The sequence below is a fragment of the Balaenoptera ricei genome, chromosome 20, assembly GCF_028023285.1.
Source record: "Balaenoptera ricei isolate mBalRic1 chromosome 20, mBalRic1.hap2, whole genome shotgun sequence".
Taxonomy (NCBI): Eukaryota; Metazoa; Chordata; class Mammalia; order Artiodactyla; family Balaenopteridae; genus Balaenoptera; species Balaenoptera ricei.
In genome coordinates, this window is record NC_082658.1 from 10,974,918 (window position 1) to 10,998,740 (window position 23,823).

The 23,823-nt window shown below is 52.1% G+C and overlaps 1 protein-coding gene across 4 annotated transcripts in view; it reads right to left on the minus strand.

Moving 5' to 3' along the window:
- TBC1D16 (TBC1 domain family member 16) overlaps positions 1 to 23,823 on the minus strand; it is an 83,496-nt gene that overhangs the window by 53,925 nt on the left and 5,748 nt on the right. For 3 of the 4 annotated variants that reach the window (XM_059908678.1, XM_059908679.1, XM_059908677.1), the window contains exons 2-3: positions 12,908 to 13,147; positions 9,413 to 10,010 (exon numbers count right to left, since the gene is read on the minus strand). In XM_059908678.1, the coding sequence (XP_059764661.1) occupies positions 9,413 to 10,010; positions 12,908 to 13,085 (776 nt within the window). In that variant the 5' untranslated portion in view covers positions 13,086 to 13,147. The remainder of the gene's footprint in view (positions 1 to 9,412; positions 10,011 to 12,907; positions 13,148 to 23,823) is intronic. The other variant, XM_059908676.1, reaches the window with a different exon arrangement.

A 23,823-nucleotide genomic window follows, 5' to 3' on the forward strand; every position in this document is an offset into this window, starting at 1 on the left:
TGTACCCACCTCCATTTCCTGGTCTGGAACATGTACTATGGTTTTACACAGGATGCTGCCATCAGGGGAGGTTGGATGAAGGATGCATGGGACCTCCCTGTACATTTTTTGCAACTTCCTGTGACTCTATAGTTATTTCAAAATAGAGTTTTTAAAAACAAGACTACTATAAAATTTTAAATTTTGTGTGGCTCACATTACATTTTTACTGGACAGTGCTGGTTTAGACCCGGCATCAGCACATAATGGTCCGCTGTCTGTCTTTGTACAACCCATGAACTAAGAATATTTTTTAATAGACTTTATTTTTTAGAGCAGTTTCAGGTTTACAGAAAAGTTGGGCAGAAGGTACAAAGAGTTCCTAGATACTCCTCCACTCACACACAGCGTTTCCGCTATTATTAACATTTTGCATTAGCGTGGTGCATTTGTTATGATTGATGAACCAATATCAATACATTATTATTAATATCTAAAGCCCATAGTTTACGTTATGGTTCACTCTTGGTGTTGTACATTCTATGGGTGTTAACAAATGCATAAGGACATGTATCAGCATTACAGTGTCATCCAGAATAGTTTCACTGCCCTAAAAATCCTCTGTGCTCTATTCAACCCTCCCTCTCCTCTAATCCCTGGCAACAACAGATCTTTTTTTCACTGTCTCCATAGCTTTGACTTTTCCAGAAAGTCATATAGTTGGAATCACACAGTCTGTAGCCTTTTCAGATTGGCTTCTCTCACTTAGCAACATGCATTTAAGTTTCCTCCATGTCTTTTCCTGTCTTGATAGCTCATTTCTTTTTAGCACTGAATAGAATTCCCTTGTCTAGATGGACCAGTTTATTTCTCCATTCACCTACTGAAGAATGAACATCTCAGTTGCTTCCAAGTTTGGCATTTATGACAGAACCTGCTACAGACATCCGTGTGCAGGTTTTTAATTGAAGAATGGGTTTGAACATTTTAAAATGTTGAAAAAGGCAAAAGGAGGGAAATATTTCATGACACATGAAAATTATATGAAATTCAAAGAGTCCATAAATCAAGTTTTATTGGAACCCAGCCATGCCCAACTACTTCCATATTGCTAGTGGCTGCTTTCTCCCTATGGGCAGAGTTAAGAAGCTACACAGAGGCTGTACAGTTCAAAAAGCTGAAAATACTACATGGCCCTTTACAGAATAGATCTGCTGACCCCTGAGATGGACAATTACAATCCCCAACTTTGAAAGGCCAGAGAGAAGCAAACCAAAATGATAATAGCAATGCCGAAAGGATTGATGACCATAAATATTTTCTTTATGCCTTTCCTCCCAAATTTCTAAAATGGACATATATTACTTTTGTCACTTTTAAAGTAGATTTCCACAGCATCTTTGCTCGGGCCCCACAAGCCTCTCAGGGGGGCTCCTGAACACACCCAGAGGGCTGCCAGGGCTGGGCCAGGAGGGGCGACTGATATGCCAAGTCATGACGGAAACAGGGGCTTCACAGGGCCCGATTTTGTTTTGTTTTTTTGCTTTTTTAACTTCAGAGCTGGTACCTCAGCTAGGAGCCTTCATTCTGTGACCCTGTGCCTCAACCTTCTCTACAACAGGAGAAGAACAGCCCTGACCACAGGCATTGTTTTAAGGGTTAAATGGTCAGTACCCACAAAGCATGTGCTGGGTTGAATAGTGTCCCCCAAATTCACATCCACCTGGAACCTCCTAATATGACCCTATTTGGCAACAAGGTCTTTACAGATGTAATTAGTTAAAGATCCCAAGATGAGATCATCCTGCATTGAGAGTGGGCCCTAAATCCAAGGACTGATGTCCTTACAAGAAGAGAAGCCACATGACGATGGAGGCAGAGATTGGAGGGACACAGCCATGAGGAATGGCTGGAGCACCAGGAGCTGGCAGAGGCAGGATGGATCCTCCCTGGAGCTTCAGAGGGAGCAAGGCCCTTCAGACACCTTGATTTCGGACTTCTGGCCTCCAGAACTGTGAGAATCCCTCTCTGTTTTTCTAAGCCGCCCGGTTTGTGGTCCTTCCTTATGGCGGCCCCAGGAAACTAACACAAAGCACTTAATATCTGGCTGGCACACTGGCAGGTGCCATAAAAGTGCCACTTTTATTTTTATCATCCTGGTAAATGACTACCATTTGCCTACTCTGTGCTGAACCTTTTCGAAGTGCTTTCGCTCATCGCCTCTCTTTGGCTTCACAACGGCCCCATTTCACAGATGAGGAAACTGAGGCACAGACAGATTAAACAGCTCGCCAAGCTCATGCCCCAGGGATCATGCGGGACTTGGTTCACATCTGACTGCAGATCTTGCCCAGCCCAGCTGGCCTGCCCCTTCCCTCCCAAGACAGTGTGTCTGAGCCAACAGCTGCCCTAAGTCTCCCACCAAGGGACTGGGCACTGTCGAGACCCAGCCTGAATTCCCTGGCAGCCCCTCCAAGCTCCTGGAGGCAGTGGCAGCCGCCCATCAATGCGTTTCTACAGCTGCGGGGCAGACAGTGAAGGGCTATTCTCCTCCCCAGGCAGTGCCTGGCTTCCCTGCCTAGGAGGCTCCCAGGCAGGTCCAAGGGCTCAGTCCCACCAGCTGCCCTTCTCAGAGCAGCTTCCTTTGGACCCCTGCTACCAGCCATCCCCAGGCACAGAGATGGGGAGTGACGGGTGACTGCCACCTTGGCTGGGGGGGCTTGGAACAGGCGGGCGGCGGGTGTGGAGGGAGAGATGCCGGCACAGAGCCTGCCGAGTGCTACAGAAACATAAGACAAGATTAGTCTTAACGACGCACAGAACAGATTGCAGGGTGTCGGGAGATGGGATGTTTTAAAGAAATAAATCTCAGCTCCCGGTTACAGAAGCACAAACAAACCCAAACAACAGATCTTTGGAAGCTGCCAGCTTCCCGGCTGCCAGGCTGCTGCTGGAGGCCCCAAAGGGGTGAGGGTGGGTGTTCCAGGAGCATCCTCAGGGCATCCGGGGCACCGGGGCTGCCCCAATACTGAGTAAGCTCAGAGATACCTTCCTGAAATTTGGGGGGTAGGGGGGTGCACCCCCCAGCGCCTGGCCATCCTATATCTCACCAACTCTTGGCCATTCCACCTCCTAAATCTCTCTGGAACCCACACTCATCCCTCAGCATTCATCCCACAGCTCCTCTCCAACCATCACCCTCCCTTCCTGGGCGGCAGCAGCCCCAGGACTTTCCCTTACCCCTTCCGCAGTCCCACTGCTGCTGGAATGGCCTCCAAGGACATCCACTGGTCCAGCCACTGGCCCTTCCCTGTTGCTCCCCCCTTCTTCTTTTTAGGGTCCCATCCTTCTGGTCCCTCCCCTATTCTCAGCCTCCCACCCCTTCTCTCCCACCTCTGGGAGAGGGTTCTTATTTGCTTTAGCTACTATGGGTGGGAAGGGGTGAAAAGCGTCTCCCTCGTTTATATCACCGCCCCCTCCCCCCGCCCCCCGTCTCCAGGAGTGAGCGGTTCTGTATGAACCTCTCATTCCTGCAGGCTTGTCCGCCTCCCCTGAGATGGTTGGACAGAAAAGGAATGGGGCAAGGCTATTTATGAAAACCACCCAAAGCAACTAAGAATCTCATGGTATCACACAACCTGCCCCTAACCAGGCTTTGGGTGACCCAGAATGACACACTCTGGGTCCCTCCTGGCAGCCCCCCATCAATGATACTCAGCGCTTGGACCTGGCCCACCAAGCTCATGGGCTACAGGTCCTTCTCAGAGGCTGGATTCTCCCCAGAGCAGGGTAGAAGGAGCAGGGCCTGTTACACCAATGACAACGAGAAGGTATGAATAATTCAGCCTTTACGGCTGATACTCTGGTGTCACAGAGCCTTTTCCTCCTAAAGGCAAAAAGCACTTAAGCTGCCATTTATTTCAGCCTGGCTCCCTCTGCGGGGTGGGCGCCGTCATCCGTTGTCACCGTCCCTCCTCACTGGCTTCGGCTTGTGACCCCTCCTGCCACCCACCCCCTAGTAAGCTAGCCCCTGCGTGGGTCGGGGGGAACACCTGTTCATTTTTCTGGTCTTTTCCCCTTTTTCCCTTGACAGAGCATTTTGAGGGGCTACTCTTTGCCAGGAGTGTGACTACTCCCTCCATCCCCCTCACAAGCACTGTTTCGTCTGGACCTGCACTGTCCAACACAAAGCCCTCGCCGCCTGTGGCTATTGAACTTTAAATTCAGTAAAGATGAATAAATTAAAAATCCAGTTGCTCAGTTGCCAGAGCCACGTTTCCAGGGTTCCACAGCCACATGTGGCCAGCGGCTACCACACGGGACAGCTTTCATCACCACGGAAAGTTCTACAGGACGGCACTGGTCCAGGTGACAGGTAAGTCTCACGGAAAAGCAACAGCACAAGGTGGCATATGTTAAATGCCACACAAATGAGACGCCAGGGGAAAGCAGCAGGAGCTCTGTAGAGCGAGCAGGGGTCACGGAGGAGACCGCAGTCTGGCTGGGGTTTCAGCAGGGGAGGGGAGAACATTCCAGCTGGAGGGAGGCTGGGGAAGGGGGAGCCTGCTGGGGCCGGCTGGCCAAAACACCGCGTGCGTGGGAAAAGAGGAGAGGAGAGGAGGTCAGGGGGCAGGTGAGCATCGGAGCAGGACCCCAAGGGCAGGCAGCCCGTGTCCCCCTGGGGCTGTACCCGGCTCTCCTGGACCCACGTCTGGGCTGGCTGGACCACTGCACCAATGAAGCCACGGCGAGAGTTCCTGCGTGGCCAGGCCACCCAGCTCGTTCTGTAACCTGAACGCCACCCTTCACTCGGGATGGCCGCCCCAAGAACAGAACACACACCAAGAATGACAAAGGAGGGGATGAGAGAGGGGAAACACAGCACACATTTACCCTGGGGGTAGGGGCACCGATGACAACTCTGGGGACAAGGACAGCAGACCATCAGCATCAGCTTCATGGGAAGGACCTCACAGGGTCTTAGGAGGTCTTCTCATTAACAAGCATGCAAGGGACTTCCCTGGCGGACCAGCGGTTAAGACTCTGTGCTCCCACTGCAGGGGGCACGGGTTCCATCCCTGGTCGGGGAACTAAGATCCCACAGGCCGTGCGGCACGGCCAAAAAAACCAAAAAAAACAGAAATAAAAAAACAAGCATGCAAGGCAGTGGACAAGGGTGAGCCAGTCTAAGCTGTGTGTGGGTTTATGATTAATATAACCACACGGTAACATTTTTGAAACATGAGAAAAGAAAAAAATTACTCGTAACCACGCTATCCTGACATATTGGCACAGCCTCCTCTCAACCTGTGCTGTCCAATAGAGTGGTCACATGTGCCACTTAAATTTATCTCGATCAATATCACATAAAATTAAAAATTCAGTGTGTCAGTCACACTAGCCACCTTTCAAGTGTTCCCTAGCTGAGCAGGCCAGTGGTGCTACCTCGAAGGCACAGATCTGGAAAGTTCTAGTGGGCAGCACTGCTTGGCCCGCCTCATTCATGCATCAGGCCTTTCCACAGATTTCAATCAAAATGTGCACATCATTTGCTACCTGCTTTGTTTGTGATGCACTATAAATTTCCATGCTGCAGCACAGCCTTTACAAATACACATTCTTCCGTCTGGCAGTACCAAGGTTCTGAACATTTTGGGGAGTCGGAGGGTGCCCCCTCCTCAGGAAAATGCACACCCACAGGAAGCGGTGTAAGACTTCAGGGGGCTCATGGACCCCCATTAAAAATCCCTTGACCTGGAAGATAAACTGTAATGGATGGGTCTCCTTCTCTAGATTCTTCCCCTTTTTCCTCCATTGTAAAGAATAGCATGATGAACATCTTCATGCAAATGTGCTTTATTTCTGTAGTTTAGATTATTTCTTAGGACGAGTTCCGGAAGAGACCTTTTGACTTAGGGAGTGGGAGCTGTGTTTCAGCTCATACATATCGCCACACACGTCCCCAAGGGGGAGCAACTGACACGCCACATGGGGGTCCACATGGGGGTCCTCTTATATTACACCCTCATCCAACTGGCCCTTGAGACTGGGTACCTCTCAGGACAGAAGCAAATGATGGGATGGCCACTTATCTTGTCGGTGGACATCCTCACCTTCATCTCAATCTAAAGCCTTGATTTCTGACACTGTGGAAGGTACGGGGCTGAGAGCCACAGACCCTAAACCCTGCTTGTATAACTCAGATCTCCATGGGAGGAGGGTCCATGATGACAAGTCAGCAGCACAGCTCTCCTTGCCCACCCATTTCCCAATAGTCCTTGGACACTCACACAGTCAAGGATTTCCAGCCATCACTGTGCTGGGGCTGGTGGAGTGGCTATGGCAGGTGGCCTTGCCATCTAGGGATGAGGCTGTGCTGGGCTATACCCCGCAGGTAGCACATGAATGGACACTGCCTTTCTAACCACTCAGCCCTTCTGTGAACTACCAGCCACATAACAAAATGTTTAGGGGACTCTCGGATGGGGGCTGCTTCCCCCTCCTCGCCCAGCCCCAGCCCCAGGCTCAGCCTCCATGTGTAGTTCTTCAGTTCTGCCACCAGAGGGATCCCATGAGCCAGCCTGCCTGCTCCCCTCCCAGGGAGCCAATTCCCGGTTAAATTAGGAGCCTCTGCTCCAGGAGCCGCTATGGGTGCATTCAAGTCCTCAAAGACAAGCTCCCTGAGAGGTGTCTGGTCCAGCAGATGCCAGCGCTCTGGGATCTCGCCCCAGATGCCCTCTGCCTGAGGCACAAGGCCCACGCCTCTCTCCCCGGGCTCCCCACCACAGCAGCGGTTCTCATACCTGCCAGCACTTTGAAAACCCCTGGGGAGGTCAAACACTGCCCAGGCCCGGGCCCCATCCCAGCCATTCTGGTTCAATCAGTTTGTGTGTGGCCTGGGCATCAGGAGCCTTCAAAGCTGCCTGGCGCATTCTCTTTTTTTGCTGGGCTGGGAAGCCTTGCTCTATAGCACCCAGTACTACTGACCATTTAGTCCACATTTCCAGACCCATCACAGGGCAGGAGCTGTGGGAGGGAGGGAGTGGAGGAGCACCAGCTTTGCTTCCAGGTCTCAGATGCGGTGGGGAGACAAAACTGCAACTCAGCTCCAAGAGCAAAGAAGCAAGTAAACATGAACTGCAGGGACGGCCTGGCAGGAAATGTAGATTCCAGGGCCCACCCAGCCCCTTTTGGAATCACATCTGTTTTTTTTTTAAGCTCTCAGCAACCTGTCAAGCACGGCTGGGTCAGGAACCAGGGTGCCTCCATGTAATACCTCTCTCATTCCGTCTCAAAGACAGGCTGTTTCCACATCAGCCCCTGACTGAAGCACACGCTCCCGGGAGGCAGGGAGGGACCTCACTCATGGCCATCCTGCCCCAGCCCAAAGCCTTGGCTGAATTGGACTGATTGGGCCAGAAAAGCAAGCAATATGGAATTGTTGGAGCTCCACGGCGAAGGAGGGAGCTCCCTCACAACACTAGTCTTCCGAGCACGCCTCGCAGCTCTAAGCAGAAACATGACCCCTAAATTAAATTGGGTGGAGCAGGGATCTGGAAGGTAAAAGTAGGGTTCCCAAAGCATGACTACAGAAAGGACTCATGGTGGGGCAGCCAAACTTTCACACCTGACAGACGCCACCCAGCTTTAGCTCAGGAGTCTGCACGCAATACAGAATAATGCTTCCAAATCCAACTGGAGGTGGAAATTGTTGGGAATATTAGCCAGACACACAAACAGAGTGCTGACACACTTGGATGGACCTTAAGGAAGGAGCCAGACACAAAAGGACACAAGTTGCATGATACCATTGAGGTGAAATGTCCAGAACAGGCAAATCCATAGAGACAGGAAGTGGCTGAGGGAGGGGGGTGGGGAGTGACTGGCAGTGTGGCACCACCAGGGGGAGCGCTGACAGAGCCCCACTGGCGGCGGGACCCAGGCGTGGCTTTGAGTTACGTTCTCAGCCTGGTTTCCTGGTGGGAAACAGCACACGACTCAGGGAACCTCATGGGGCACTGGAGTCCTTGGCTACAGCTGACCGCTCCCCTTACATGCACCCTCCAGTACTCGAGACGGATGTTATCAGTTTACCCTTGGGCTTTAATGGACCACATCTTACTGAGGGGAAGAAAACAGGAATGAATCCATCTCAAATTCCTTCCCGCTGAAGCCAGCAAAGCATTCTGCATTCCTCCGCCCTACTCCTTTTCTCCTGGGATTACATCAGTTCATGTGACCTTATGTGCTCTAGGTCTGGTGTAGACTCAGCAGGGTTCGAATCTGGCTCAGCTCCTAAATTAGCTGGGTGACCTCCAGCAAGTTCCTTAACCTCTGAGCCTCGCTTTCCTCTTCTGTACACAGGGGGTGATGTTAGCACCTACTCACAGGGTTTGGGATGGTTGTGAGCATAAAAAGAATTAATCCATGGCACACATGCCCAGTGCCCAGGCAAAGCTCAGACCATTCACACTTATCACAGGCCCATCTCATATCATGAGCTCAATAATTGTGTGCTGACTGTTTGATTATGTCAGCGCTTACTATCATCACCATTATTAGCCTAGAAATCTAATGAGAACAAGGACCACAGCTGAGCATGAGAAGGGGCGGCAGAAGTCCCACACCTGCCCATGCCAGGCCTGCCCCAGCTGCTCTGGGTTAGCCCAAGCCTGTGGTTCATGAGCCTTGTGCACACCTACCTCTGGGAGGCCCCGAGGCCCCCTAACGACGCTGTGTGGTGGCCGCCATGAGACTGCAACAACCCTCCCCAATCAGGCAGGGGGTGGGTCTCACTGCTGCCCCTCCTGGTCCCTGCCTGTGTGGCCAGTGAGCCCGCCAGTGTGCCCAGGCATCTGGTTCCCCTGGGCTCTGGGGCTGTACAGTAAATGCTGCCAACTTCCCCCTGGGGTTGTGTTCCAGCCTCTTACAGCTTGAGGGTGTGAGAAGTAGAAAGGCTAGGGACCCCTCTGGTGGGCCGGGCCACGTGCCTAGCTTGGCCCCAGGCAGAGCACAGAGCCTGGCTGGGGACCAGGCCTCCCCCACAAGCCTTCGGCCACCACCCAGGCTCCCTGAATTTGCCTGGGGGTTGTGGGATGACCGACCATCTCCTCCAGAGATGAGCACAAAAGACACCTGGACTGCTGGGGCCTGGCACCAGGGGGGTTAGACAGGGTTATGGGGCCGGTCAGACCTGGCAGGGAATGTTTAGTCCTAGGGGAGGGGAGAGAAGAGGGAGGGAACCCCCAGCACCCCTCCCCCGGACTGTGCATCCATCACAATCCCCTAGGGTGGTGTGAAGCGAGGGGACAGGGTGCGGAGGCTCTGGTGCCTGCGGGATGGGATGCAGGCACCCTCAGCGCTCAGTGAGCAGAGCGGGGACAAATGCCATTACTCTTGGCTCCAGAGAGGCAGTGGGGAGTCAGGAACTCACCCGCTCTCGCTCTCCAGGAACACGGAGCTGCTGCTCTCTGCAAGGGCGGCGCTGATGGGCGAGAGGCAGAAGGGTGAAGAGAAGGCCTCTGAGTCTGAGTCGAAGGAGCTGGCCCTGCTCACGCCCTCGGCCGACAGCTCCAAGGAGCCCTCCTCCTCGCCCGCCTCGGGTCGCGGCTCCCGGCCCTCTTCCGTCCCGTCCTGCGAACTGACCGCCGACAAGATTCCCGAGTCGCTGTGGGCCGGCTGAGAGGCCAGGAGGGAGCTGTCTGTCCCCAGGCCCAGGGCCAGCTTCTCCCCGTCCTCGGGCGAAGGGCTGACACGCTCGGGGTCTCGGATGCTCTGGGCCACCACCAGGATGTCCTCATCTCTGGGGATTAGGGTGGGCCTGGGCTCCATGGGGGACGGCGGGTGGGGGGCCCCCGAGCTCTGGGTACGCCGGCCCCGAGGGCGGGGTGCCTTGCGCACGGGGGAGCTCTCGGGGGTGATGTAACGCAGTGCCTCCTCGTCCTGCTTCTGGATCCGGGAGTTGGGGACCCATGCGAGGATGAGGGTGGCCCCCAGCAGTTCATCCTTCTCCATGTACAAGCACAGGTAGCCTATGAGAGGTCAGGAGCACAGGCGGTTAGGGAGGGCCATGCACGAAGTGCCGCTGGCTGGTTTCTCGCAGGAGCCACACCTGGGTTAGTAAAACTGTGGGGCTGTGCAGGCTAGCCAGGCTCCGACACAGCCTGGCCCTAAGAAAACACACCTGAGGGATACAGTTGAGCTCAGGATGAATGCGTGCTGTGGGCATTTTCTAAGCACACACACTTAGCAGATCCAGTGGGCCCGGGACCTCAAGCAGCAGCCCGTCCTGTGCTTTCCCTCCTCCTCTCGTTCAGAGCCCCACCCCGCCCACTGTCTGGGGGCTCCAGAGCTTGCCTGCCTCCATCAGCCTCCCGGTCCGGGCAAGCCCAGGGAACTGGGGAGGAACACAGGGGCCCAGAAGCCCCGCTGGCTTCACAGCCTCACTACAATCTTAGGAGGGCAGATTTTATTGTTATGTCCCAAAAAGAATAAATCCAAGATGAGTGGCATTTGGGCCTTTTCCAGTTGGCTGTGGCTTCTTAGCATTTCTTCCTTACCACTGTTTTGGAAGAAGGGGCCATCTCGATGTCATGCCCTGCACTGCTGACAAAAATGAGAAGAGCGATCCTCCAAGGCCGCCGGCAGTGCATGGGTGGGATCTTCGGGCCCCTGACTGCTCAGTCTGGGGAAAGGTGGCCTTTCCTCCTGCAGCACCTGCCATTTCAGGGTGTCCTGACTCTTGGGTCTGTTGCACCAGGTTCCCAGGCCTCCTGGTTTCTGTTCTGAGAAGGCCCTGGGGCAGGAGCTGGGGTCCCTTTCATGCCCCAGGGCTCTGGCTCAACCCAGAATCCTTAGCCTGGCTCCCATTTCCAAAAGAGGTGGGGGGAACTCCAGGGCTGTCAGCCAGTTATGTAGAAGGATAACATTCGGGTGAGGCCAAGTGTCTCCACACCCGCAGATCACGTGGCTTTGGGTTGGGAAGGGAGCCTGAGACCTCTGGCCCCCTCTCCCTTGCCTCCCATCACAACAGGATGATACCAGAAGCCCTCCAAAGGCTGCTGCTATTTTATTTGTTTTATGCCCAGAACATGTAACACCCTCAGACCCAGGGCTAGAACCTCTGTACCTGGCACCCCAAGTCCTCGGAGTTGGGCGCGTGGTCAGGCGTCCACAGGGTCAAGGTGACATGCCACCCAGAGCCTGTACCCCCTTCTAGAGCACACTCCAGGGACCAGGACCCTGGAATCCCCTGCCCTCACAGTTCAGAGTCTGCTTCCAGGGCCTGCTCGGGGCTTCCCACCTGAGCTGTATGTGGGGGCCGTGGATGGGGCTTTGGTGTCCCCAGGAGGGCCCCTGTAGTGCAGGAAAGAGCTGGGGCCAGAAGCCAGCTTTCCTGCTTTGGAACCTTGGAGGGTCTGGTGATTCTAAGTCTGCACCTAACTGTCCGGGTGACTGTAAAGATATGCTTATCAAGGCAGGAGGACAGAATACTTTTCAAAGAGTTCATTAGTATAATTTAAACTTGTCTTTTTTATTAATTTATTTATTCAGTACTTTGTTGACACATAATTTGCATGCATTAAAGTGCCCAGATCTGATTGTAATTCATAATTTTAAATGTATTGACATCTGATGTGGGACCTCTGTCTGGACTCAAGGTGGGCTGCAGCCAGGCTGCAGGTACACTGGGACTGGGGATACGGAAGCACCTTTCGGCAGCCTAGGGAGGCCACAGGACGAGCCCAGGGCCTGCCATCACCCCACCTCCACCCCAGGCTGGCATTGGGGAGCACCCCTGAGCACCAGCCTCCTTGTCCGAGAGACAGGCCTGCCCAGGCTCCAGCCACTCTCATGAGGTTGTCGTGCAAATTACATAAAGCGATACATTCGTCTGTTGCAAGTCATTTGCGCAAATGACAAAGGACCACACAGGCCTCTAGTATCACTAACCCATCTTTTTGATGCTTCCTCAGAGCAGCAGGGCTGAGGGACTCAGGTGTGAGTGCCGGGCTGCCATAACCAGGTCTAACACCCCCAGGCCCCCTGCCTCAGGACAGTCACAGTCAGTGACACTCCTGCAAAGAGAATCTGTGCCCACTCCCTTAGTGCACAAGGAAGCTTGCCGTTTTGGGGCTCAGAGTACAACTGGAGCCCTGGAAAAAATGTAGTTTCTTTCTCTGTGGCTTAGCAAAAGATAGCAAAGTCACCGCCACTACAGGAAAAGTTTCCCACTCCTGGGACTAAGGAGAGCCACGGGCTGGAGTGTCCCGGGAATGGCTCAGGGTAACTCCAGGCTCCCATGTGGAGGGTCAGGAAAGGACCCTCCTCCATCTCCATCCCTGCACAGTCTAAGAATTTTCTTCCCCGATCTCAAAACAGAGGTTTTAAGCACAGAGGGTGCGCAGGATCAAAGATTTCCACGTCCCCAGATTCCTAGGCCTGTTTCATGCCCCACTCAGTCCTCACCCCACACTCAGGACTGCAGGAAGGGACGAAACCACCAAGACTGACCTGAGGGCTATGTTCCTGCACACGCTCAAGGGGGCCTGGCGGAAAGCGTCTCACTGGGCAGGTTCCTGCAGAAGAGGATGCCCTGCTTCCCTTCTGGCTTCCCTCCCCGTGAGCAGGGGGTTCCCTGCTCCCAGAAGCCCTGTAGTGCTCAAATGCCCTCTCCTACTTGCAAATTCAGGCTAATTCCCCTTAAACCATCCTGCCTACCCTCCATGAGTCAAAGGTCACTGGCCTGCTTCCCAGATGGGGAAATTGGGGCAAATGGGGAAGTGACGCAGGAGCTTGCTAAATTTAGAGAGATCAGCCAGCTCTCCCCAGGCCTGTGACACCACAGCCCTCCCCTCCCAGGTCTGTGACCCCAAGCCTTCCTCTCCCAGCATGTGACCCCAGGCCTGTGACCCCACTCTGGGCTTACCTGGGTGGTGCTCCCCCAGCCCCTGCAGCCCTTCTGGCGGGTGCACGCAGACATTGTTCTTGGAGTAGATGATCTCCCCATCCAGGATGGAAGGGGGCCCACCGCTGCCACCGGGGGTGAGGGTCAAGAGGTCCGAGGCTTTGGAGGAGGCCCGGCGAAGGAGGCGGCCCAGAGACATTGCCGGGGGAGTGTTTCCATCCTCTGCACACTTGGGCCCAGGCGGGGCTCTTCCAGACCTGCCTGGGGGAGGAAGAGAGAGAAAAGGCATGGCCAAGGTCATGAACTTGGACTGGGTATCCCTGGGGCAGCATCCTACCCCACACCAGTAGGCTGGAAACAGAAGCTGTGGAACCACAGAAGGGGTCCTGCTAGCACAAGGCCGTACGGAGGGTGAGCTGCGTTCTCAACAGTGGCGCTACGGACACTTGGGGCTGAGTCCTTCTTGGTGGTGGCGGCTGTCCTGTCCATTGTAGGGTGTTTTGCAGCATTCCTGGCCTCCACCCACCAGATTCCACTAGCACCCCTTTCCACTGTGACAACCAAAACTGTCTCCAGGCATTGCAAATGTCCCCAGGGGGCAAAATCACCCTGTTAGGAACTGGTCTAGGGAATTGCCTGGTGTCTAGTGGTTAGGACTTGGCGCTTTCACTGCCATGGGCCCAGGTTCAATCCCAAGTCGGGGAACTAAGATCCCACAAGCCGCGCAGCGTGGCCCAAAGAAAAAAAGAGAGAGAGAGAGAACTGGTCTAGAGGAATCTGTTCCCACGGCAGCAATTTCAAAACCTCCAGGACACAGAGTTCACCCCGTGTCCCTTCCTTCCTGAGATTCTCAGCCATCTGCGGTGCTTCCCAGGGAACATCCCGGTTCTCCTTCGTCCTTCCCACCTTTCCCAGCCTTCTCCACCTCACCTGCCCTGTGTGTCCTCATCATCCCAAAGCCCAGCCTGATGTCCCAACACACGCTGGCTGCCTCAGCTGGGAAGGGGTCACAAGTGATAGGTGAAGGACCCGAGTTAACATACAACTCATTCTTTAAAAAAATAAACTAGAAACCAAAGGATCAGATCCAAAATATATACAGAATTCCTAAAGACTCCCTGCAAAAAAGGAGCAATATCCCAACAGAAAAAGCAGGCGATTCACAGAAGTGGAAACAGAAGGACTGAGAACATGAAATGAAAACCCAACACCCGACACACTGGCAAAAAGCAATTTTAATTCCAGCAAAAATGAAACAAAAGCCCAGGCAGCTATGTGAACCAACCAGACGTTCCCGTCAGTGGGGCTCATGACGGCCGCCCACCAAGCTGGGAGTAGGATGACCACAGGCATGATGTCGCCTGTGTCAATGAAGAGATGTGTGTAAAGCTATTTCCTGGTCAGAGATCATGGATGTCCGAGACTTCAGGCCATGCTGGGCAGGGTGCAGGCCAGGCTCGTGGGGTGGGGTGGCTGGGATGGGAGCGTCGCAGAGGGGCTGCAACTCAAGCTCTCAGAAAGAAAAAAAAAGACTCGAAGCCGGTATGATAAAATTATTGACTGGGAATGGATAGACCAAATGCAGTCTGTCCATACGATGGGATATTATTCAGCCTTAAGAAGGAGGGAAATTCTGACACCTGCTACAACATGGATGGACCTTGAGGACATGCTCAGTGAAACCAGCCTGTCACAGAAGGACAAATATTGTATGATTCCACTTATATGAGGTACCTGGGATAGTCAAACTGATAGAGACAGAGGATAGAAGGGTAGGTGCCCGGGGCTGGGCAGGGGCTGGGGAGTTAGTGTTTAATGGGGAGAGTTACTGTTTGGGAAGATGAAGAAGTTCTGGAAATGGATGGTGGTGATGGTTGCACAACAGTGTACCCAAATGTCCCTAATGCCACTGAACCGTGCAGTTAAAAATGGTTAAGAGAGTAAATTTTATGTCATTTTTTTTGTGGTTTTTTTTTTAGTGGTCTTTCTTTCTTTCTTTCTTTCTTTCTCTTTCTCTCTCTCTCTCTCTCTCCCTCCCTCCCTCCCCTCCCCTCCCCCTCCCTCCCTCCCTCCATTTCTTTATTTTTGGCTGTGTGGGATCTTAGTTGCAGCACACGGGATCTTTTGTTGCAGCGCGCAGGCTTCTCTCTAGTTGTGGCGTGTGGGTTTTCTCTTTCTAGTTGTGGTGCGTGGGCTCCAGAGTGCATGGACTCTGTAGCTTGTGGCACGTGGGCTCTCTCGTTGAGTCATGCGAGCTCAGTAGTTGTGGCGCTCAGGCTGATTTGCCTCGAGGCATGTGAGATCTTAGTTCCCCGACCAGGGATCGGACCTGAGTCCCCTGCATTGGAAGACGGATTCTTAACCACTGGACCACCAGGGAAGTCCCTCTTTTTTTTTTTGGCCACGCCACGCAGCTTGCGAGATCTTAGTTCCCCAACCAGGGATTGAACCCGCGCCCTCGGCAATGAGAGCGTGGAGTCCTAACCACTGGACTGCCAGGGAATTCCCTATGTCATGTATGTTTTACCACAGTAAAACTTTTTTGAATAATCAACTGGAGGGGGTTCTCAGGCTAAATTATATTGTTCTTTGCACCCTCTACACTTTGTACATTTACCCCTAAATCCAGGGCTGATTTAGGATGTTCCCTAAATGGAGTTCTTTCTGTGTCCAGTGCTTGGACGGGTTCTTGGGGCAGAGGGCGGGGGCTGGGGGTCCAGCTGGCTCAGCGGGGTAGCGGTTGTCTCAGTGCTAATTTCCTTCAATGTCCTGGGACCAGGCAGCTCAAGGCTGGATCCTCAGGCCCTTATGGCTCTCTGGGTGTCCCTCTGTGCCCCCTTGGTCTGATCTCCCGTCTCTTTGCATATTTCCAGTTGCCTCCACGGCAACTAACTCTCCCAAACACAGCATCCTTCTAACAGCTCCCTGCAGGCCCAAGAGTCACCCTTCCCATTCCTGCGTCTTTACCCCGAAAAACCCATCACTCTCTTCTCTCTCATTGCTGAGGTTCCCAACGTCAGGATGACCTTGAAAATCACTAGCCCTGGAGACTCAGGCCCAGCTGGGGTCCTCGCCTCCTCAGCCCTGAGCCACAGAAGCCCCTCCATTCTCGGCCATATCCAGGGCCCCGAATCCACCCCTTCTCAGGCATCCCCCATGCCTGAGACACCACTTTCAATGTGGGCTGCAGAATCAAGTTGACCCCTTGGCCCAGGGGACAGCAAGCGGGTTCTGTAAAGGGCCAGACAGGAAATATTTTTGCCTCTGTGGGCCCAACGGTCACTGTGGAGACTACTCGATTCTGCCCTGTTGTGTGAAAGCAGACAGTACGTGGGCAGGTATGCCTGTGGTCCCGCGAGACTTTATTAAATAGCTACTCACGCCAATTCCATATAATTTTGACGTTACACAAGAAAACTCTTCTAGTTTTTTCACCCATTTAAAAACGTAATAACCATCCTTAGCTCGCGCACTGTATAAAACAGGAAGAAGGCTAGATACGGTCCACGGGCGATACGTGGCCGACCCCCGGCTCAGACCACTTTCTGGATACTCGGGGCAGGGCTGCTCCTCACTATCCAAATCCCCTCCGGGCCCAGCTCTGGGGGAGCCTTGTGGCCTCCCCAGGTCGAGGGGGCGTCTCTCACTGTCTTAACCACTGAGTGCTGTCTGAACACACAAGGCACATTACGACGCTTGACAACCAATGTTCGAAACTTAAAATAAATCACGCTGGAACCTACACATCAAGATATGTGTTTTCTTTCCAATTAATCATCTGGTAAAGCTATATTCTTTTATTCTAATGATGACTTCATTCCATTGTCCGGAATATTTTTAGAATTCAAGAATCATTCCAGAATTACAAGATCAGTTAATGAGCCATACAAGAAAAAGAATTCCCTTCTCCAGATCAGCACTGCCCAGAAGACACACAATGAGAGCCTCATATGCAATTTTAAGTTTCCTAGTAGCCGCATTTTTAAAAAGTAAAAAAGAAATGAGGGAAATTCATTTTAACAGTATATTTTTAGTTAAGCCACTATATCCCCAATAGTATCATTTCAGCCTGTAATCAGTATGGAAAAATTACTCATGAGCTATTTTACATTCTTTAAATCTCCAGAATCTGGTGTACATTTTGCACTTAAGCATACCTCAGTTCACACCAGCCACCTTCCAGGTGCTTAGTGGCCTCCTGGGGCCCGTGGCCTCCTGCTGGGTGAGGCTGGGGCAGGTCTGGAGCCCCACCTCCTTCTGAGCCTCAAATGGTATTACTTAGTTTAATCGCCCTAACCTCCAGAATGTGCTGCAAACAACGCTCAGCTGAGTCCAAAAACCACACCATCTTTAAGCTAAGATGGTTTGCCACCATTAAGGATAATCAAAAGAATGTTCCGGAAGCTCTGAAGGAGATTCCAAAATACAAGTGTTCACAATATAGCGTTTTCCCCACATCGGCTGTGAAACCCCACTGCAGCTCTGGAAGGTACATCCTAGAAGCGCAGTTTTGCAAACGAGAAAACAGGGGCCGCACACCCCAAGTCAGCCAGTGAGCGGACACATCTGAACATGAGACCTTTGTCCTCTGTGCGTGGAATTCTGGCTCCTACCCCTGCCCCTGCAAGCTGGGTGAGCGAGGACAACCCCCCAGTTCCACCCCCAGGTTGTTCGGGAGACAACGTGCCTCTGGGTAGGTCCAGCCCGTCTGTTAAACGTTAGCCACGAATATTTACTCTCTTCAGACAATGCTCATTTATTTTTTCATTGTATTTGTCCCTTTGTGAGCCTATTTCATCTCAATTAAAACTGGTTCCCGACCTCTGCTCTCTGTCAAACTAGATGTGGAGAATCCTTGACCTGTTTTTTAAAAGCTTTTTCTTTTTTTAGATTATGAAACGTGTTCAGAGAAGTATAAAGAATACGTGTCCCTTAACTCGCACCATCCAAAAATAATCTGTGTATTTTCTACTATCTTCCGTGTCTATCTTAACAAAACAAAACCACCCACTGGAATTATACCATACCTTTCTTTCAGTTATAACATACATATATTTTCCCATGTGTTATAGGTTGAAATGTGTCCTCCCCAAATTCATATGTTAAAGTTCTCACCCCCACACCTCATAATTCAACCTTATTTGAAAGTAGCTTCTATACAGATGCAATCAAGTCAGAATTAGGTCATTAGTGTGGGCCCTAATCCAGTGACTGGTATCCTTTAAAAAGAGGGAGTTTGGACACTGGTGTACAAGGAGAATGCAATGTGAACATGAAGACAGCCATCTACAAGCCAAGAAGAGAGGCTTCAGAAGGAACCAACCCTTCAACACCAAGATCTCAGGTTTCCAGCCTCCAACACTGTGAGAAAATTAATTTCTGTTGCTTAAGCCACCCAGTTTGTGGTACTTTTTATGGCAGCCACAGAATACTAATACACCACATTATTAACTAATTTAAAAATTCAAAATGTCAACCCTCCATCTTGATAGCTATAAATATAAAACAAGGATGCACCATTCTTGAGCCAGCCACCATCATTAGATATTTGGTTTCCAAATAGTGGCTACTTAAATAACAAACTTTACATTTTATACATAAATCTGTACCTGTATCCTCGCTATTTCCTTAGGACAATTTCTGGGATTCCTATTTCCTTAGGAGGAAAAACTGGACCCCTGACATAATGTCCAATAGATTTCCAAAAAGGTACCATACTTTTTAGGGATTTGAATCTTTGCTAATTTGGTCATTGGAAAATGGTTTTCTGATCATCAGTTCACTTGAGCAGGTTGTCCTATGTTTATTAAACATTTGTGTTCTTCCTGTGAATTATCTGTTGGTGTACTTTGCCAATTTTTCTGCTGGGGTGTCAGAATTCTTATTGCTATGAAAGAACTCTTTATATAGCAAAGATCTTAATCCTTTGCTATAGTTGCTGCATGTATGTTTTTCCTAATTTGTTATTTGCCTTTTAACTGTATTACTCATTTTGAAATACAGAGGTTTTAAACTTCTAGGCAAATTGATGATAACTTTTCCTTAGTGATTTCTTTTTATCACTTTTACACTTTATATCATTCATCTCAAGCCAAAGATCCAATCATCACTGGCTTATATTTTCATCTATTTTTCTTATGATGTCCATTTTCAATTAACTACTTTTGATATTTCAAAAAGCCTAATTCAAAGTATACATTTACCTGAAAAGGCCGCACGTTAACTATTCACCAGCTCATTGAATGAGTGTTTATGTTGTTTTTATCGCTATTTCCTGTTTTTACTGTGTACTGTTACTTGATAAAAATAGGGACATCAATATAGCTTAATAAAGGTGGGGTGCGTGTCATGTAAAATCTTACGGGAAACTTAAAAGGAGGGGGCCCTTAGCAATGACCCAGAGACCTGTGTGGCCTGGTCCGTGCACTGGTCTGCACCCTCTCGTCTTCTCCCACGTTGCACACGTGATGGACACACATGGTTCTCACACTACCAACATGCTCCAGTGAGAACCACTCTCATTACAGGCCGGCTTGTACTGTAAACCGGGCTCTGCTCATTGGCAGCTGAGATGGTGACTGAGCCCAGCCAGAGCTGCCCTCCTCAGGTCCCAGCCGTTCCAGGGGCCCACCGGCCACGGCTTCCTCATTTGGGCCAAAGGAAAGAGCCTAGAGCAAGCTCTCCAAACACACCCTCCCTGCCTGCATCCCCAACCCCTGCAGTACTTTCCCCTCGAATCCCCCTTACTGCCTTATTTTGCTTCTGTTTAAAGAGATGGCTTGTTGCTATTTACAACGCAAGGCCCGTGGGTCCAGAATGCCTCACACCCAGCGGGTCCTGCCAGGGGCCCCTCACCTCCGTCCAGGTGGGGAGCGACGATCACCTGTCGTCCTCTTTACCACGTGGGACCACAGTCCCCCCCAACACGGCCCCCAGCTCCACCATCACAGCTCGCGTCCTGTGGCTGACCACCGTGGGGAAGGCGACGACCTGCGAGTCAGCAGAGGCTGGGTTCCCTGCTCAGTGTGAATTTCTATTCGGCTCCCACCATCCGAGTTGGCAGCATCCTAATTTGGCAGTTCTATCCGAGTCCTCCAGCTGGTGAATATAAATCTGAGTTTACCCCCCACCCTGTCAGAAGAGAGGGAAGGAAAAGAATCCCAAAGAGCACAGTTGCTGCCAGGCTACCTCCCAGATAAGAATGGAGGCCCTCCCCGCCCAAAGCCCAGGACAATGCCCTTGGGGTGCAGTTGCCCCACATCAAGCAGGGCCTGCTAAAAACCACAGCTCGACGGAAACAGCACTGGTGCCCAGAGGCTCTAAGGTCATCTGATGCAGTGCTTCTCCAAACCAGGGGGTTTTAAGAAACTCATTGGGCAAATCCCTACACTCTGACCCAGCAGGTCTGGGGGAGAGGGGCGCCCAGGTGACACCATCCCCATTTGAGACGGGGAACCATTCACCTACTGCTCCCCTCCACCCGCAGAGGAAGGTGGAGAATTGGGCTCTGACAGAAGGTAGACCAGCCCCCCTGACGCTCAGGCTGTGCTTTATCAGCACACATTAATGACACGTCAGTGGCTGCCCAGGGCCACCCCCCTCTGCATCCCCTGGTTTGTCACCAGTTGGATGTTAAACAGGATTAAGGGGTGGGTGTTGGGTGGCTCCAAGACTGCAAAAGCCCTCTCCTCACTGGCAGCCCAGGGCCTATCTGTCACTGGGTTAATAAACACGGCTCTAGCCCACGTGTCACCCGGAGTGGAGGCACGTGCAGCTCTGTGTCCAGGGGCATGGACTGGAGAACCGCCTGCAGAGACACCCCGAGGGGAGGCCCCTGGGCTTCAGTGCCCACTGGTCTGGCAACGAGACTTGACTAATCGTGGTCTGGCCCAGGGCAGCTCTCTGTGTACCTGCCTGTCCTTCAGGGGTGTTCCTACGAACCCGGGACGGTGGGAAGGTTAATGGTCAGAGTCATGGGGCTCCTTCTTCACAGATAAGCCACAGACGTGCAGAGACAGCACCCAGCTCCCCTAGGGTCTCTAGATCCACCTGACCAAAACCCTTCTTGGGAAGCAACGGGCCCCTCTATACTATCATTTAAGTCATCCTCCTAGATTTCTAAGGTCTAGCCGTCCTGGACCTTCACTGCCCACTGCTGGGATTGTTCCCTGTGTGCTGACCACTGCCCTGCTGAAGCTGCGTCCGGAGCAGAGCGCAGGTCTGGGCTTCCGATGGGCAGTAGCTTGGGCGGAGAGGAAGAAGGTCAGAGGCTGGGGGAGGGCTGGGGAGGGCTGGGGAGGGGATTCGGTGGAGTAGGGTAGGGACGAGGAGGGCCTGCCCCCAGCACCTGCTTCCCTCACTTCCCTGACCAGCTGCATCCCCTGCAGAGCCCAAATTGCATCCCTCTCCCAGCCCCCCTGCTGGCTGGCTCTCGGGCTTCAACAGTTTGCCTTAGAGGGGAAAGGTCTTGGCCTTGGGGCCCCAGGCCCCTCCTCCACCCAACCCTGCTTTCATGCCCCACCTGCAGGCTCCCGTGGGCTCCCTCTGCACATGTGCCCCCCTCTCCTGACCCTGAGGCTATGTCCTAACTGGGCGCTCCCACGGGATTTAACAGGCTGGGGGCAGGGCAGGGGGTGGGGCCAGAGACACCGGGGCAGCCTGGGAGGGGCACCCTGTCTCCTCCAGGGCACTCATGGGCTCTGTGGGGGGCATGTGACTGCTCCACATGAGGGTCCACATCACAGCCCGCAGGAGGCGCAGCTGGAAGGTTTCTGGGGAGCACTACATAAGGGGCAGGGCTCTGAGGGAAACAGTGGAGGAGATCCTTAAAGGATGTCAGGGCTGGGGCTCAGGCCAAGGAAGAGGGTGATGTCCAGGCACAGAGGAGGGCTGATGCCTCCCAGGGGCACATAAAACGGAGGGGAGACTGGTAGGGAGGGAGGCAGAGCTAATCAAGGGCCTGGCGCCTGCACTGCAGGCTGGGATGACAGGGGCTGTCTGGAAGACGCCACCAGGAGAAGCAGGAGCAGGTGCACAGGGAAAGCTCTCAGCCAGAGGAGCAGGCCCAGGTGGAGAGGAGGGAAGAGTCCTGGCAATGGATGGGGGTGATGGCCGCGCAAGGGTGAGAATGCATGTAATGCTGTAGAACTGTGCACTTCAAAGTGGTCAATATTCAAAATCTGCTGTGTGTACTTTACCACAGTGAAAAAATAATAATAGTGGAACTTGGAGAGGGTATATGGACTCTCCGTACCCCCTGCTCATTTTCTGGTAAACCTAAAACTGTCCTGAAAAATAAAATATATTAATTTTTTAAAAAGACGTTTGGGACCAGGAAGCTTGCACCCAAAGAGGCCAGGCTGAGGTGGAATCGTGTGGATGGAGGCAAGGAAAAGGACAGGGAGCTCGAGGCCGGCAACAAAGGGAGCTCTGGCCCCCGCACTGACAGCAGGCTGCCAGCAGAAATGCCAGGGCCTGGCAAAGACCAAACAACCTGATGGGAGATCTTCCTAATGTCCTTGAATCCATAAGATGCACGACCTTGAATGGTTCTTGATCCGATGTGCAAAGCAGTTTACACCCATTACCTTAGGGACCCGGTGTTCTGCAGGGAACAAAGATCCCCACCTCCCTGGGAGACCAGAAAACTGTGCTCCAGAAAGGCTGCCGGGTACAGAACCCAGAGCGAGCAGAACACTCAGGTCCCCTTCACAGGTCTGGGGCCTTTCTACGGGCCAGACTTATTCTCCGTATTACCCAGATAGAGTAGGGGACCAGGGTACATAGCACAATCTTTAAATGCCATCAGCAGAGATCCTAAAACACACAAAACCAGTGAAGCCTGTAGCCAGAAACAGCCGTCTGACTTTTCACATCTCTAGTAAGGACTTAGAGTTAATTGAAATCAAAATAGCAGCTCGAGATGCTCAAAGCACTTTGTACCAATATTATAAATCCTCTCCCCAAATTCTGAGAGATGAAGGTGCATCAAGAAACAGCTCCAGGTAGATCAATGACAATGATTAAAAAAACCTCATTCTCCTCGACTGCGTTCACTTAATATCATTACTTTAAAATGGTTTTATGTCCTCATCAATATTGTTGATTTTAGATTATAAGTTCCTGAGTCCAAGACATCTCTGAGAAGATCCTTTTATGAAGGGCCTACCAGAATGCCATTTTCAGTAGAGTTCCAAATGCCACGTTTTTGTTGATGGAAAGGAGAGCGATGCCAACCTGGCAGTTGGCACAAGGAATACAGAGATGGAGTCAGGCCAAGATCTGGAATGTGTATTAGCTTGGGTGTACAAAAAAAAAGGGCAATGATTTTAAAAGGTATAAAATAAAAATGCCAGTGCTGGCTTTTAACCATCTCTGATCGATACCTGATTACAAGTTGAATTTTGTGCTGCTCTGAGCTGTCAGCGACCACTGACATTTTTGCAAAATAGGCTATTGTGTAATTCAAAGGAAAGATCAACTTGGCCTCCCCTCAGAAAAAACACACACCCTCATAAAACAAAAGACTCTCTGCAGAAACTCCCTGACTAGGGAGTCATTCTTTCCTATTAACCTGCAAGTCTTTAAGAATTAGAACACCTTTGAGAACTATTCTTGGTGCTCTGTTGCTTGCAGCAGTAAGTTACACTGGCGATGAAGGTAGCTCAAGTTTGCTTCCAGGAGGAGGGGGGTTTTGGGGTGGTTGCAGAAAAAAGATGTCAGAAACGGCAGTAGCCCCTGAAGAAGTAGGTGGGGCTGGGAAGGGTAGCAGATTTCTTCTTTCACAGCCCTGTTCAGAACTGGCCCTGCTGCTGGGTTGGAGCCAGCGGGCAGCGGCAGGCCTGCTGTTAACCACACACGTTCCCTCCTCCCTCCCCCTAGGGGCCACTTGGCCACTGACACTTGGCCCAGAGGCAGTGAGGGGTGGGGCTCTCCTC